General features: G+C 34.8%; 1 protein-coding gene across 1 annotated transcript in view; it reads left to right on the top strand.

The window, feature by feature from the left end:
- The window catches only part of LOC105042227 (mediator of RNA polymerase II transcription subunit 23), a 72285-nt gene extending 59417 nt beyond the window's left edge, over positions 1-12868 (top strand). The window contains 3 exon segments of the mRNA XM_010919347.4: positions 4295-4476; positions 12067-12170; positions 12358-12868. Of these exon segments, the coding sequence (XP_010917649.2) occupies positions 4295-4476; positions 12067-12170; positions 12358-12559 (488 nt within the window). The 3' untranslated portion in view covers positions 12560-12868.
- Positions 12869-17842: the final 4974 nt, after the last annotated feature.

Here is a 17842-nt window from a genome sequence, read left to right as displayed (position 1 = left end):
TGATAAGTTAACAAATATATTATTGATTGCAGATCGAATTCAGTTAAATAGTGTGTCACACCTCAGTTAACCTAACATATATCTTGCAGACATTGATGCTATTTCTAGATCGGGCACCATCTCATATATCATATTATGGAGAGCACTCAGAAGCTCATTATCCATATTTATCCCAGGTATATTGTATTGAAATCTCAGATTCAGATAATAAGCTGCAGGTAATTCTACAAATGATTAAGTAAATTTATATAAGTACAAGAGAACAAAAATTTTTAGAAGATTCTTGATTTCGTGTTTACTTGCTAGGTGTAAATTCCTATTCATCTGATAGTCCCATCGTCACTCAATAATTTCGATGTATTTCTGGACATGTTTCAAATCTTTCTCATTGATCTATTTTTTTGTCCTCTCTATCATGTGATACAAGAAATCCATCTGGGGGTATCTTTCGCTGTCTACGGCCTAAAGCATATCGTATAATGGCTTGATAGCCTTCATTATCTTATCGATCCGTTGTCCAAATGACTGACTCGTAACCAAGTTCTCCATATGACTTTTTTTCGTGCTGGCTATTGTATATCTGCTCTCTTACAATTCGGCACCAACAAACATCGGATGCAAGATTGCTTTCTTATCTTGAGGGCTATCAAGTGCTATATAGGTTGTAGCAAACTGTGTGACACTCAATCTCAAGATCTCTCCTCTAGTGTATGTCTGTATCAATACCAGGATCCATGTATGATTGTAGATAAATTTAATAATAGTCTGGGCTGAGTCCATTGCTTGCTGCATCCTACGAAGCTTATCAATATCCATCAATATTGGGTTGATGCAATGTGTAGCACATGGAGTACTAAATATGCGGTCGCCGCTCTATGAGCAACTGTCTGGTGGCCTTATACCGCAGTCGATTATTTATGATGATCTACATGACATTCTGCTCTTCTATCGCATCAATCACCTTCTCCATCTGTCCAAGAATGCACGTGACGTCATATACCTTATTTGAAGCATTAATTGACTAGTGAAAAAAATATTTTTCTATTACAATATATCAAGAAGTTGATGATGCTCCACTTGGTAGGACCGATCTGGCCATCACACATCATCGTCAGTCCGTATGTGGGTTATTTATTCTTGTAAGAAGAAATTCATCTTTATAGTTTCTTGTTATTATGAAGAAGCTCATCTTTAGGTCCTAGAGGATCTATACTTGGGCTGGCAGTTTGTATGGCTAAAATGGCAGACTGATAGTAAGTGTTGCCTGTTGCATTCGCTGGAATGTGGTTGAAATAAAATCATGATCCAATAGCTCGTCGTATATTCTTCTTATCCTTCAACATACTGTTAATTCTCTACTGTTTTGAATTCTTACTAGAAAAAGTCTGTGGATTCAAATCATGGATGGTGGCTTCTGTTGGAATGTCTCTGAAGGACCTTCTATTGCCAAAAGTTCTCAGTATAGATGAAATACTGTCTGTCTTTACTGATGGTCTTCCTGATTGAGGAGGTCCTCCTAAGTTCGACTCTTTCCCAGCGGTCGTAGAATTGGATCCCGATTCATAGCATGACAGTCCAAATAGTTCTCTATACCTTACCATCTTTTCTAGTCGTTATTGATCATCCAGATTTGTTTAAATGGTAGTCTCAATTTGTGTCTCATCATTTGGAGCAGTCTCCTTTGACTCTCTAGAGTGATAGGAAGGAGGCTTTGCTGCTCGCTTTGCCCTCTCCTTCGCTGCTTTGAAATCAGCAAAGTATTTCTTCGTCAACTGTCGGACTTCTTATGGGTATTTCTGACACAACCATATCGAGATAACCATCAGTCAAATATAGCTCCACCCAAATCATCCCTCCTTGCTTGAACTCTATGCTGCATCATTTGTATCTCTAATAGTGTTGAGCCGAGAGCATCTCGTTATGGTTCCAACCGATGTCATTGTCTGTATCTTTCTTACTCATTTTTGCAAGTTTAACAAAGCATGCTAGGTTAATAATTATGTAAAAATAAAAAAATTTGTCATCCTAAAATGAAAATTTATTTTTTAAACTTTAAAAATTATATCTGAATAATATATTTCATACTTTTAATCTTATAAATTTTATTTATATAAAATTTTTTTGTATTTAATAATAATTTCAAACTCATAAATTCAAAAAAATATGTTGTGCTTCAAATGATACTTCTGAATTAGTTAAAATATATTACTAATTTTATATTTTTTAAATTGATTATATATTTTCTATTATTTAAGTAATTAATTTTTTTTTTAATTTTAAAAATTAAAAAAAATCATTTGAGCTTATATACAAGTAGAAACATATCATAGATGCTATATATTTTTTTTTAAGCCAATGAACATATGTTAAATGTTATTTATTTTTTAATTTTATTCGAAATTAGGTCTAGGCTACTATGCACATTATGCATCAAAATCTTCACAATCGGGCATAAATTTTATATTGAAAGTAGCTTAAATATTCTTAAATAATATTTTGATTTTACAGTTTTTTTTTTTGAATTTTAATTTTTTTATAAATTTTTATTCCGAAAGTATATTTTTAAAAAAATATAATTAATAAAATTAATGATTTTAGTATTATTGTGTAGATCATCTAAAGATCTACAATATATAATGAAATCATATCAAAATCACAAAATTTGACATGATTTCCCATTGTCTTTCTATTTATTGCCATTTTTTGGCCACAAAATTGCAACAAAATAAATAATTTAGTGAGAAAATGTTGGATTACCTTGAATTCGGTTGAAAGATCTTGATTCCTTGATGAAATTGGCAAACTCCGAATTGTGGGAAGGTTTTCTTTTTTTTTGTCTTCGGTTCGAAAGGTCGACAGAATGATAGAGAAGCAAATGCTTCTCTATCTGTTGCTTTGCCTTTCACTCAAAAGCCAGTGGATTCCTTTTGGCTATCGAGCCGAGCCAAACCAGCCCGAACCGCATGGTTTCGCACGGTTCAGGCCAGAACTGTACTGAACTGATTGCTTCGGTGTGGTTTTGGCTATTTTTCGAAAAAAAGGTCCAAACTGAACTAGCTCCTAGCCGATCCAATTCGGTACAGGTGTACCAACTGGTTCGACGGAATTCCATGATTTGAACACTTGGTAAGCCTGTTTGATGCTACCTTCAGTCACTATCAATTCTTTCCTATAAGGGGGAGCATATTGGGAGGCAGAGGTTCTTGATACAATGTTCTACTAATTTGCTAGACTAGAAATACGTTAGAAAGGATGCTTATTTTTTTGGTTCTTTTATTACACCGATGTGGTAGTATAAACAATTTGGCATGCCAACGTCCTCCAAAAAGGAATGAAGAAAAAAGCACCAGGCCATCTTGGACAGGGCAAAGAATGGCCAGGCTATGGCCTAGACAACACATGGAGCCCCATCCATTTCTAGCAGAAAAGATTTGCAGCTTGGATGTGAATCATCATATGCATCATGTAGTTACTGCACAAATTAATTCTGTAATTTTTACTGTGCAGTTGTTTACCAATTTTTTTATATATTTATTTAAGAAGTGTCTTTATGGCATGTTATTGTTCAATCAGTGACACTGGAGTGCATAGGGCTCACTTGCCAGAAGAGTGGCATTGAGCCAAAGCTGGGCATGAGATTGGACTTTATTAGTCATGGGACCATGCAAGGTGGGATGTGCCTGCTGCACAGGTCATGAGTGCTGTACGGCATGGGTCGTGGGTCCCGTGCGCATGGGTCTGGGAACCCAAGCTAGCTTTGTTTTGTTAGGAAGGTTTAGTCTTAGTTAATTCTAGGAGTTTTGTTTTCTTTATCAAGAACCTCTACCTCCCAATATGCTCTCCCTTATAGGAAAGAATTGGTTAATGAGAATTCTATTCTTCTTTCCTCCCTTTTGATGGATTCCTAGGGTTTGCGAGTGTTGTGAGAACCATATCCTTAGAAGGGCTGGCCAATGTGGTATTTGTTGGTCTTGGAATAGAGTGATTTATCCTGCTTATCTTCTAACTACCATCTGCCCATTCTAACACGTTGTGTCATATGTGTGCCTTAGTAGGATTTTTACCTTGCTACAATTGGTTGCGTCAACATATCCTCCCTCCGTCGAGTTTTCAGCCCAAGTTCAACACCTCTTAACATCAATCAGATTCATGTGCCTGATATCCTCTAGCATTATCATGAGTTTTTTGCCTTTTTACACCTATTTAAAGTTATATTTTTGTATTTCTTTTGCTCATGCCCTCTATCCATGAATATAACTCTAAATGCTTTGTGAGTAATATTTTTCTGTTTCAGGTAATATTGTGGCCCTCTTGCATTCATTCTTTAGCAACCTTCCCCATGAATGGCTGGAATCAACACATACAGTCATTAAGCATCTTCGCCCAGTTACTTCTGTGGCAATGCTGAGAATTGCTTTCCGGATAATGGGCCCATTGCTACCTCGTTTAGCCTTTGCTCGCCCACTTTTCATGAAGGTACATAAGTTAACTTTTTCTAGCATCTTCATATAGAACATTGGACTTTGGAGCTTGTAGTTCCAAATTATCAACTAGATATGAATTTACTTGTTTAATTTCTTTTATCAGATGTAGCCAGATTCTTTGTCATAATGCGATGTTACAACCTTATAATCTACTTCTGAAACAATTGCTGCTTGTAATTGTCTTTATGTTCTTGCCTCACGATGTCTTTTCATGAAGTTTGAAAATCTTGGTAGATTTAAAAACATAAAATATGGAAGATTCTTCTACTAGTGCACATAGATATTTAGTTGCTTCAGGTTTAAATTGCATATCTGCCTTCTCATTGTGTTTGGTGCTCTATGTCAGTGTCAATGACCAGGCAACAAAGTCCAGGATCTATTATGCCAATCTGTTCACTTCCACTAAACTGAGCCTCCATCTAAAATAAATCCAGGCAAATTTTTAGTTTTCACGTTGTGCATATATCAAGGAAACTTTTTGCGTGGATATGATCAAGGATTCAGGTTCTAGCGGGACATCCTGTAGGACACCGAGATGGGGTACCATCCCATGTGTCGGGACGGGATCGTTCTATCATTGTCCCAGCTTCCCGGTCGGGACATCTTGGAACATCCTCTGTTCCAAGTATTGGGAGGGGCAAGAATGGTGGTGCTTCCTGTTCTATAAGAAAATCAGGATAGCCCTGTTCCACGGGATGTAAAACCTTGGATATGGAGTTTTTTTTTTGGTGGGCATGTTATTGTGGTAGGTAAGTCATTGTCTCCCATATGTTACAAAGTCAGATGGTTAAGGTCATATATCAATACTGGGCAAATTTACAAGCAGACCAATATGGTGGAGATGTAACACACTTCAGATCGGATCCCTTTCAATTTGAAATCTGTCAAACAAGAAGGCATGTCATTTTTCACTGGCTAGCAAACAAAAGAGAAGACATGAAAAGATGAAGTCTGCTGTGTATGTTGTGTTCAGTGATGTTTTGTGTGGTAGTGTGAGACTTGATGGATAAATCATGATGATGGAGCGGGGACATTTTCTTATTGAAAATCAGAATGAGAGCTGTTGTAAAAGAAATGGTTGTCAATCTAAGGGTGATTCAGTCAAGCATACAGGCCCAGGGATATTAACTGGTAAGATAACTGTCCAATAATCATGTTGCAGATGTAAGTTAGTTCAAGTGTTAATCATCGTGAAGAGGCTTAAAATTAGTTTTTGGAGTCGAAAGAAACCAGAATATTGTGGTTGTGGTGATTTCAGCTGCTTGTAGAAGTCAATCTACTGAAAGTCAATCTGCTGAATGGAGCATTGTTGGTTGTAGATATACCTTAGGTTGCATTTGGTGCATCACCAGGTAATCTTGGAAGGTAATGTGGATTGCCTTCAAGATAGATTGCCATCATTAAATTGTCAGTAATATTAATTACTGTGTTTGGTATACACAGGTAATGTTGTAGTAAAATTACTGGGAATCTTGATTGACATATTTGGTATGACAATTAAATTACCAGTAATGTGAAATCAAATTTTCAAAATACTCCCACAAAATTGTGGAATTTTGAATTACTAGGGAAGAGTATGGTTTTATTTTCTAAATTTAAATCAAAATTTCTAAAATACGCCTGACGAGAGGAGGGGGTGGCGGTTGGATTGTCGGAGGAGGGGGCTGCGTGATGGAGATGAGGGAGGAGATGTCGATGCCGGCGTAGAAGTGGTGGCTGTGGCTGGAGATGATGAGGGCACGGGGGAGGGGAGGCGGTCGAGGATGGCGAGGGCACAAGGAGTTCGGAGAAGGGGAGGGTGAGAGCCGCCGAGGGAGGGGGTGGAGGGGTGGGTTTTGTGATTTTTTTTTGAGGGATAATTTTGTCTAAATATTCTTTTGTAATATTATCAAATAAGTGATAATCTGGATGGCCATCTCTCCCAAGGCAATCTGGATTGCCATCCAAAAAGCATACCAAACACAATAATCTGGTGGGCCCACTTTAAATTGCCAGCAATCTGGATAGATTTTCAGCTACCAAACGCAACCTTAATGAAATACTCTATTGCAATGGGCCAGTGAACTAATGTAATTTTTATGTTTGCTGGGTTATATCTTTATAGATGTATCTGCATAAGGCAATAAATATATTAGACTATTATTTTGACAACCAGAACACAGAATGTGATATTTTCACATCATTTTTATTGTATTTATCTTGGGTTATAATTTGCATTTTGGTTGTTGTTTGATTAAACTAAATTGTGTTGAAGCTAAGTGCATTAAGTATATTACTGGAATGCAATATCTATTGAGTATCAATACCAAACCTCACCTAATTAAGAATAAACTAATGGGTACAGAAAGTACAAAATAAGTTAAACTTACCTATTAAGTCCATAGAGACAGAATAGTTGGTGTCATAATGCTCATTATCATCATGGCGTGGATGCGAACACCATCCACTTCTGCTGCAATTGTTGTAGCCTCATCTACAAATTCTATTTTCTTCCATGATGGCCATAACAATGCCCAAAACTTCTAAAATAGTTTGACTCAAAATGTTTGGCTTTGGCTCAAATTGTCACTATGACTAGAGGGCCATTCTTTTGTAGGTAAAAGATTTATTTATAAAATTATATTTTTTTAGATAAGTATTTTTTAGACAATATTTAGACAGAAAAATAATTTATTCATATTCTTTTATACATTGGAAAATGGCTTGAAAATTTGTTATTCATGTTCTTTTGTATTACTATTTTTTTGGATAAGTTGCTATGATCTATATTTTTCATAATACCTTTTATTATATAAATATTATTATATATTATATTATATTATTATAATATTAGGCGCAGTGACTCACTTGTCTGAGCTTTCAATCTGGCTTTCCATATATTATATTATATTATTATAATATATTATATAACTATTATATTTTATTATTATATATTATATCATTATAATATATTATCATATATTTTTATATTATGATAGTAAAAAATATTAATATATTGTATTATTTTATTGTTATATATTATGATAATATAATATATATTATATTATATAATATTATTATATATAATAATATAGTATAATATATTATAAATACTAATATAATATAATATATTATTATATTGCTATATATGATTATATTATTATAATATATTATAATATTATTATAGTATTATATAAATATATAATATAGTATATTCTATTATTATATATTATTTCATTATATTATATTATATTTTTATATTATTATATTATAATATAAAATATTAATGTATTATATTATTTTATTGTTATACATTATAATAATATAATATTATATTATATTAATATCTTAAATTAAGATAATATAATATTGTTATATATAATAATATAGTATAATATATTATAAATATTAATATATAATATATTATATTATTATATTATTTTATATTATTATATTATTATAATATATTGTATACGTATTATATTATATGGTTATTATAATATATTATATAACTATTATATTTTATGATTATATATTATATCATTATAATATATTATCATATATTATAATAGTATATTGTATTGTTAAATTATTATTTATAATATTATAGTATAAAATATTAATATATTATGTTATTTTATTGTTATATATTTTTATAATATAATATATATTATATTATATAATATTATTATATAAAATAATTTAGTATAGTATATTATTATATATTATACTATATTATTATAGTAGTATAGTATTATAAAAATATATAATATAATATATTTTATTATTATATATTATTTCATTTTATTATAACATATTATATTATGTTGTTATATTATTATATTATAATGTAAAATATTAATGTATTATATTATTATATTGTTATACATTAATATAATATATTATATTATTATATTATGTTATATCATATTAATATCTTATATTAAAATAATATAATTTTATTATATATAATAATATAGTATAATATATTATAAATATTAATATATAATATATTATATTATTATATGGTTAAAGGTATGTTACGAATGAATTAAATGGGTTACTTTTTCAGTTGATGGAAAAATGATTTAGCCATTTCCTAAGTGGGTAAGATTTTTTTTCATTTCATGGGTAAATGCTATCCATGAGAAAGTAACTTATCCATCTTGAAAACTATGAGAACAGGGGCTGCAAGCATACTATGAGATCAACTTTCCTATGATATTTACCCACAAAAGAACAGGCCCAAAAGGATCATGGTATCTTGCAGGGGCTGCAAGCATATCATCCATCTCTGTCCCCTTGTCCTGAGTGATAAGACCATCAAATATAGGAGCACTACCAGCTACATCAGAGCCTCAACTGCTGCTTTGCCACCTGACTAATGCTTCTTAATGATTTGGCGTCTTTGCAAAATAGATAGGCATCCTCACCATGGTGATCAACACTGACCCAGTAATTAGACAATTAAAGAAGCCAGATTAAGTTCGATAAGCATTGAACCCATACTTGACATGCCATATTAGATGATGTCAAAGGGAAATAATGAACTTTAGAGAAATGTTTTTTTGGAAAAAATAAGCATCTGGTTTTGTAGGGAGTAGGACTTACAAAGGTTGTTCGGTTTCTTGAGGTCATTCCATGAATTTCTTATTGCAAAGGGCAAGAATCAAGAAAGAGCACTAAGAGAGCTGACCTCTATACAATGCATGCCAGCTGTATGCTATATATTGGTTAGTATTGGTGTATACCAAAGTAATAGGCACAAGCAATGACTGGTATACTTACTAGTACAAACTTTACCCGTCATTTCCTGTTGAAACTCTAGCCACCCTAAATAGACTTAATTTGTCCCTGACAGTTTAAATGCTCAATTTTCTCACATACAGATTATATATAATGATTAAAAAAAGTAAACACTTTTCATTCATTGTTACTACTTAGAAATAGAAAGTAATGCATTGTAAATAAGCTTCCCATATTTTTGCCAACATACAAGTCTCCTGTAGTACCTAATGTATGCACTATTACAGTGTCTTATTAATGTGTAGGCATACTCAAGTGTCCCTTCATGCATATGGTATGAATTCTTAGTATAATTTTGTTGTTAATGTGTCACACAAGCATTGTTATGTTATGTCAGTTGGTATCGAAAAATTACCTAAAATAACCAAAACAAATACCTATGTTGTCCTAGACTTTCTTGGATTGTTTGAAGCAAGGTCTGCAGTACCTACTCATGCCGGTAGGCCAGCAATATGGTATGGTATGGTATCGTGCCATCTCGTCTTGGCGCAAACTAGAAGAGAAAAAAAGACTAGAGGGGGAGATGGAAGGGAGAGGGGGCTTAGAATCTCTCCAATGGCTGAACCCTGTTTGAACAAAACAAGGGCTTGGCCCTTTTTTAATTTTTTTCAGCTTCTTTAAATGAAGTCAGCACACCATGTAAACAAGCTAAAAAAAATTAAACCCTTGAAATTTTATGTGCCGACTTCACTTAAAGAAGCTGAAGAAAAATTTAAAAGGAGGGCTTTCAAGCCCCACCCCCCCCCCCCCCCTCTCTCTCCTTCTTCCCCCCCTGTTGTTGGTCTCGTTATTCTTGCTAGAACCATCTTGGTCTGCTATTGGTGTAGCTTGGCATGCCTAGAACCGGATGGTTGGGTACAGTTCCACTACCCATGTTTTGAAGACTATTTTGATTATTTAGAACCTGTTGTATACACTTTCAATGCTCTTAAATTTTCTTTTATTTCTTAAAAAAAAAGAATAAAGTAGCGTACTAAAGACTTGCCTTTCTCTATTAAATGTTGGTCTTCTGCTAGCTACCAAATGGCACATGCACAATGCAAGAAACTTTAATCTTTGTACTTAGATTGTGACACATGCATTATAAAACCAAGAACACCAGATATTCAAGTGTGAGGCTATGTGCATTTTAGAATTCATCAAGGGGCCTGAATTGTGGCCAGTAGTCACAAATGGGTGGTGTCCTTTTTAATAGTTGTCAAAGACCAAATTAGGGGCTTGTGTTGTACTTTTTTGGTACCCTCTCTAGCTATAGGACTCTTAGACCCTTCTGTTTAGCTTTTCTTATGAAGGAAAGGTAGGGCCAAGAGCCTTCTTCTATTATGAGTACAATAAGGAAATTCTAGCTAGTCTGTTCCAATAAAATGGTAATCCGTGTTTAAATAGACTTTATAGCAATCTCTTAATACATATGAGCTAAATTATTAGATATGTTGACCGTTCACCTCTGATTATGCATTCAACCCAGAGTGAGGACTTCACTTTATTTTACAAAATTTCTCTTTTGTGTGATTTGAAATATATTTTTAATGACAGCTGGACTTCATCATTATCTCTCAGAATTTGCGAAGTCTTGTCACACAATTCCCTTTCACGGAAAATCTAAGTTCATGTTGGTGAATTTCTCATATCTCTCTCCTCAAATAAATATTTAAAATTCTAATCTCAGCCTAAGTAGGTTTCCTTGTAACCTAGGGGTGTTAATGGGGCAAGTTTGGCTTAGGGCCTGAACTTGAGCTGGGTTGGTTGTCAAGCTCAAGCCCAAGCTGACATGAACCTGGCCTGGGGACTTAAAGCCTGAACCCAGTCAAAACAGGGTTCATTTTGGATGCCAGGCCAGCCTCAATTCAAATCGCAGACAAATTTAACCAATTGTGTAAACCCAGGCCTGGGCTGGGTATTTTTGGGCTTCATTTTCAGGCAGAGTCAGGCTTCAGGACCTAAATCTGTAGCCTGGGCCAGACATTTTAGGCTCAGGATATGTCTGCTTCTTGTCCATGTGATGGCACTATTATACCTCTCATAAAGGCTGTCAATTGAACCAAGCTGCGCGCATTCAGCTCACAAATTCCGATCAGGCTTTGTTCAAACTCTTGGTTCTCAATCTTGAATTTTTTGTAAAGTCAAACGTGAGAAAAAAGCTGGCTTGATCAATATCGGCTAAATAGGCTAGAATTTGGGCATGTAGTATATGTATATATGCAATTAACCACCAAAATTGGTCTAGCAGCTAAAGTCCAGGGCACATAGAGTGAGATAGTTGGACCCTGTCCACTTGACTCACTTTCTCATCAACTCAGCATCACATCCATAATTCCCTTTGGTGTTCTCCTCTTTGGCCCTCTTTTATTTAGACATAAATTGAGCTTTTATTCATGCTGGAGCCGACATTGAGCTAACCTTGAATCAGTGGTTGATACAAATGTGATTTGATTTTGGCTCAATATAACATTATCAAGCCCATTGAAATATTGTTTTGTCTTGATTCAAATTTGAGCCCAAATAAATATGTATTCTTGCTGCATAGAGTACGAGTGGTGCACAGTTATGCTATGATTTGCTCGTGTTACCATGACAAGTATTCCAATCAAAATGTTTTTTCAAGTTTCTAGAATGTGTGAGAATTAATTGAATGTGGTTCATGCAACTGCAGCACTAAAGTAATGCATGTTATATAGCTCAGATACTTATTATTTATTGCACATAAATCTATACTGTATTTGTGCAATTTCATTTGTTGGAGAGATGCCTGTTCATTAAAGATCCTCTTTTCCATCTTTTCTCTTGTGATATGTAGACTTTGGCTCTTCTTTTCAATGTGATCGCGGATGTGTTTGGAAAGAATATGCAGCCCTCAACTCCAACTGAAGCATCAGAGATAAAAGACCTTATTGACTTTCTGTAAGACTTTGCATCTTTTATTCCTGCACACAAACACTAGTGCACATTGCATGCATGCTTACTCCCCACTTGCGCACGCGCGCACACGCAGAGAGAGAGAGATTGCAAAGTTCATGTTCTCTCCTACTCCCTTTTACCTTCCAATCAATATGCGGAGTTTCACTGCTAAAGGGCTTATTTTCATCAGGCATCATGCTGTCATGTATGAAGGGCAAGGAGGGCCTGTACAGAGCACCAGTAAACCCAAACTAGAGATATTGACACTCTGCGGCAAAGTGTTGGATCTCTTGAGACCCGATGTGCAACATCTTCTCTCTCATTTGAAGACCGATCCAAACTCCTCTATTTATGCAGCAACTCATCCAAAGATAGTACAAAATCTGGCATAAACAGTTACATATGACGTCTACCATATACTTAGGCATGTGTTTCTACAGCCTCATGTCTCATGGCACACTCCAGAAAGACGTACCCAACTTGTGGATTGTAACCTTGCACAACTAGCAGTCCCTCAAATTTAGGTATTGATATAGGGCCTTGGGCCAATATGGTATAGGAACTTGATATGGTATTGTGATTGTACATGTCTGGCAGCTTTTCCAACTTGGGTATTAATATACGGCTCAAATTGAGATGTAAACCAAAGTTCATTTTTTTATTTGCAGATTAGAACTGAAGTGGATATTGGGTTTACTTAAGTTGAAGATTTGATTAGAACTTCAGAATTAATATTTAAAAGTGCGGTGATACCTGTTAAGATTAAGTACTAAAACGCGAGTAAGTTATTTGTACTTACCTGGATACATGTAAAACCCTTTCTGGCTGCTAGGAATTGATTGCTTAAACATTCAAAGATAGGATAGGCTGGGATGCCTAGTAGAATAGATGTTTAGCTTGTGGTAATTATCAAATGGCATGGTTCTGCATAATTTGGTTCCACTGTATCAGAAGCAGACCAAGCTTATTCCAGCAGAAGCTGATTTGTGAATGGCTTCGCTTAGTTGACTTATGGAACCATGCTTGCAGACCTTACATGGTGTCCTAGGGTTCAGACCAAAGTGTACTTTGTGGAAGCCAGGCCTTGATCAGTTCTCAATATTCCAAGGGTTGGTTTTTGGTGGTTCGGAGCAGATTTTGCCATGGTTGCGCTGCTCATGCCCATGGCCTGAACTATGGGGAGAGAAAGAATGAGAAAAAAGAACTACCATTTTCCATGTGACGTGGTGCGTCTCTTTGCAACTGCAATTTGTTTTTAATGCCTCCAAATGTTTCCTTGGAGTTTTTTCAAAAAGTTAATTCGAGTTTGTTTCACCAGCACTGGATGTGAATGGGAAAGACTTTGCAAACCATGATGTAAATAAAGTGTGTGGTACAAAATTTGGGTAGCGGACTTTCTTCACCATTAGACGTTGACTTCAATGTGAATGTGGTACAAAATTTGGGTAGCGGACTTTCTTCACCATTAGACGTTGACTTCAATGTGAATCCTCTTATGTTCACATGAATTCGCTTGCTTGGCCTTTTTCGCTTGATTTTATGGTCATGTAAGACAAATCGGAAATGCTTGCCCAAAACATGACACGAGAGACGGGGATGCATGTTGGTATTGTTTTCATTTTTTATTTTATTTTCAGAAATCTAAGAAAAAAATTAAATTTGAAAAAATAAATAGGCATCACGAAGCCTTTCTATTTTTTGAATCATTTATAAAAACTTTTAGCTGGAAAATTTGTTGCCTCCGGAAAAAAAAAATGAAAAGGAGAAATGAATGGCAGAAATTGTATGCAAATGCTGTCTCGAAATCAATTTCATCGTGATGAAGCAAAAGCACAAAAATAACAATGAATCGAAATAGCCCTAAATTAAGGACCCCGTATATTTGTGAACCACGTCTCAACCCCATCTAGAGTATTTTAAAAAGTACATTCCCCTCAATTTTTTTGTGCTTATTATATAACTATTTTTATTATAATTTACCTCAGGATATGATGAATTTGTGAATTTAGAAACTAGTAATAGTGTAATATGAGCCCTGATGACTTAAATCGAGTGTTAGAAAAAATATAATGGCTTCGCATGTAAACCCTACAAATGCGCTAACCTTTATCTTTTACCAACTTGTAGTTATCTTGATGACAATTTAGGCCCTTTTTTTTTATAAAAATATAAAATTTGATGTGGAAAATATATTTGGTTATTATGTTTTCATTTTTTGTAACATCTGTTATTTCTAGAAATTTGGGCTTTCATTTTTTTTTTTTAAATTTTGTCCAATCTTGCCCTCAGCCGTATCCATCCAACACCCTTGATCGCACCAGCTTCTTGATCCACGTTGGTTATCTTACCATCAAACATTGAGTTATTCCTCGTTTCCAGCCATATTATTAGCCCTTCCTTTTTACCGTTTCCTCAACTACCTCTCCATCCAATGTTAAATTCTTTCTCTTGCATTGCTAACTCCAACCCTTTAACTTCCTCTTCCTTTTTTTTTTTTTTTGGTAGTTAGCTTCCTCTTCCTTTGCTGCTCCTTCAATCTCCTCTCTATCTAATGCTTAGCTTTTTCTATCCTCACCATGTTGCCGCCCCATCTTCCCTTCCTCTTCTTCTGCCACCTCATCGCTCGATATCGAGCTCTCTTTTATTGCTAGTCACTTCACTGACCTCATCTCTTCTCTCTCTCCTCCATCTTTGGTCACATTATCGTATCTTATTATTAGAAAAAAAAAAAAAAAAAATAAACTAATGTCCTCTTTATTGTCATATAAATTTAAAAAATAAAAATAAAATTCTTCTTGTCAAATTTTTTAAAACAAAAGTGGCAACAATGCTAAACGCCGCTTTAGCTTTCAGTTTTCACTACTGACCTTCTCACACAAAACTTTTTGGCATCTCATGTACTTATTTTTATTTTTATTTTATATTTTGAAAATAGAAAGGTAAGGGAGTCTCAATTATATTATAGTTACGTAAAATCTCGAGGATATGCCACTCAATCCGAGAACTGTGAGTTAAAACAAAGGGTACGCGCAACTGGGGTAACCCTTCAAACCTTAGTCATGCCTCACCTTTCTTATCTAGAAGAACACATGCCATTTGGTACCCATTTATAACTTCAAAATTAATTGGAAATTTTCCCATCAAAGTGAGATGGACTGAGTGAAACCGGAAGCCAATGCAGTGATTCCTCTGTCTTGCATGGGGAATAAGTATTTTTTTTTCTTATGGAGTAAAAGTTAGTCTTGGGGTCTCAATGGGAGAAAAGCCCATGCAAGTAGGACCACCGAAAGCTTTCTGAAGTTCATTAAATTCTAAGTGAAGTTGAGGGCTCATCTGTCATAGAGTGGAGTAGGGGCAATTGAGTATGTACACATACGGAACTACTCTTCCCAAGTCTTCTTCCTGTGCTCTTTTTCCCTTTTTCTCATTTTATATATATACATATTATCGAACGTCCATCTTCCATAATGGAGCTGATGAGAATCTCGCCCAACTCCACCGCTTGGCGTTTTTGTCCCCCCACCACACCATTCATATGAACACGGCCTTGCGCACTTATGACTCCGGATATATAACAACACACGTCCGCTACACCCTCCATGACTTCTCTAAGAGCATGTAAAAGAAAAAGAGGAAAGATGACGGAACTTCTTGCATGGCGCTGGGACCAACTAAAACCACTTGCTCTTCCATCCTCAATCAGCCTAATCCCCTTCTTTATGGGAAATAAGTTAACAACAAAATATTTTATTTCTCCAAAGTAAATAATAAATAAATAAATTCTAAGATCACAATCTCTTTGATAGCATTCTTACGATATGCGAGTCTTGTACACATCGCATGCATTGCCGCATTTCATTAAGAAAAAGTGCTATTATATCTGTAGTCTATATGTTATCAAAACTCTTTAGAATTTTTTTTTTAAAAAAGTAAAGATCACCGGCCGTCTATATGAAGAAAAGATGGATGAAAAGTGGTTTTAGAATTGCATTTGATCATGTACGTTGCCAGAGTAACACAGCATAACATGAGAGCGTATTATTTTATATAAACCAGCATGTAAATTTTGAAGAGACTAGCTATTTGGTTACAAGATCAATCAAAATTTGTCTACACCTAACTAAGCATAATTGACTATGAACTAGGTAAATTTAAGTGGTGGAAGGAATACATCGATAATTAATCATGTAAGAGCTTCCCTTTTCATTCTTTTAGGAAGGACAATCATGTTGTAGAATTTTTGGTACTAATATCATGCTGGGACCCCAAAAAAAAAATCTTGTACTAGAACAAAATTTAGAAGGATCTTACAAGAAGCTCAATAAGGGCAAAGTCATTAAATTTTGATGGTTACTAGATTTTCTTTTCTTTCTTGAATTATTTTCCCTCTTTTTCTAGTTGCCATTTATGAATTAACTTGCATCAGTTTTGGTCCAACAAAATGGCTTTATTTCCTTACATGATGATCCAAATGGCATGCAATCTAAATTTCAAGAGTCAGATCAAACCACTCGACCCTAAATTTGATGAGTCAAAGAGCAAAACCACCTAGAGTGGTATGCGTATTCTTTTCTTTCTTGTCTTTCAACATTTTCAAGATCAAAGATAGTTTCCTTAACATTTTCAGGATCAAATAAAATTATATACAAAGTGGTTAAGATATTTTGACAATGGGACCCTATGTCAGGATATAATGTTTAGGATAATCCTAGTTGTCATTCCATAACGTAGTTGCATGTGAAAGAATCCGTCGCTTTGTTAATTAATCTGGACTACCGAAAGCACCAAGATGACACCACCACGGTCATTTAATTATTCTTCATTTCCTTTGCATTGTTATGCTATTTGAGGTAATGGAAGAGGTAAGTTTACTTTTCAAGTTCATGCCAGTTGAGGATGTTACAATGCACCAAGATTATGAACCAAATTACAAGGGTGCAGCTAAGACAAAGTTGACCACTTAATATCTGTATATCTTGGCAAATTACTGGGTTAACACATTAATTGTTTGAAATGTTTTTAGATCTAGAAGTGGAATAAAATATGTCATGACCTCATCAACTCTTGAACCCTTGCAGTTCAATTTCATAATGCATGCCCTCCTAGTATTTCTAAACAAATATTTGTGAGTTTCAGACAATCAATATACACTACAACAAAAATAGCCTATAGCAACAGAATTTTTTTAGTAAGACTCAAAAAAAATACTATTATAAATATTTTGTAAATACTTTCTAGTAATAATTTTAAAAAATATTATAAAGCAATACTTTCTATTGCCCAACCTCATAAACAATCAAAGCGTTTAAATTTTTCTCAAACCATGCTTACAAGTTCAAGCAAAACTAATCTACTCTACATCTCATAATTATTTTCCAAAATGTGGTGTCCCCTAGTTTCCTAGAGGGCATTTTCTCTAATCTATACTAAGAAAACTTCATGAAGTGAACCTGGTGGGCTTAGGGTCGGACCCCCTTGCAAACCAAGCAAAGGGCTGCCAACGGATGCGGTGGCGCTTTCTGGATACCCACTTCCCACGTGCGACCAAGCCACCCTCCCTCCCTGACACGTGTACATGAGCCTTGGACTTCAAAGCATGGATGGCCCCCACTCCCTTGCCCCTCCCCACCTTTGTGCTCAAGTTATAAAGGCAGGTGGTGGTGGTGCAGAAGGTT

Source organism: Elaeis guineensis, chromosome 3 (assembly GCF_000442705.2).
Source record: "Elaeis guineensis isolate ETL-2024a chromosome 3, EG11, whole genome shotgun sequence".
In the NCBI taxonomy this organism is placed as follows: domain Eukaryota; kingdom Viridiplantae; phylum Streptophyta; class Magnoliopsida; order Arecales; family Arecaceae; genus Elaeis; species Elaeis guineensis.
Note: the sequence above shows the minus strand (reverse complement) of the source record. Positions and strands in the feature narration are given on the sequence as shown.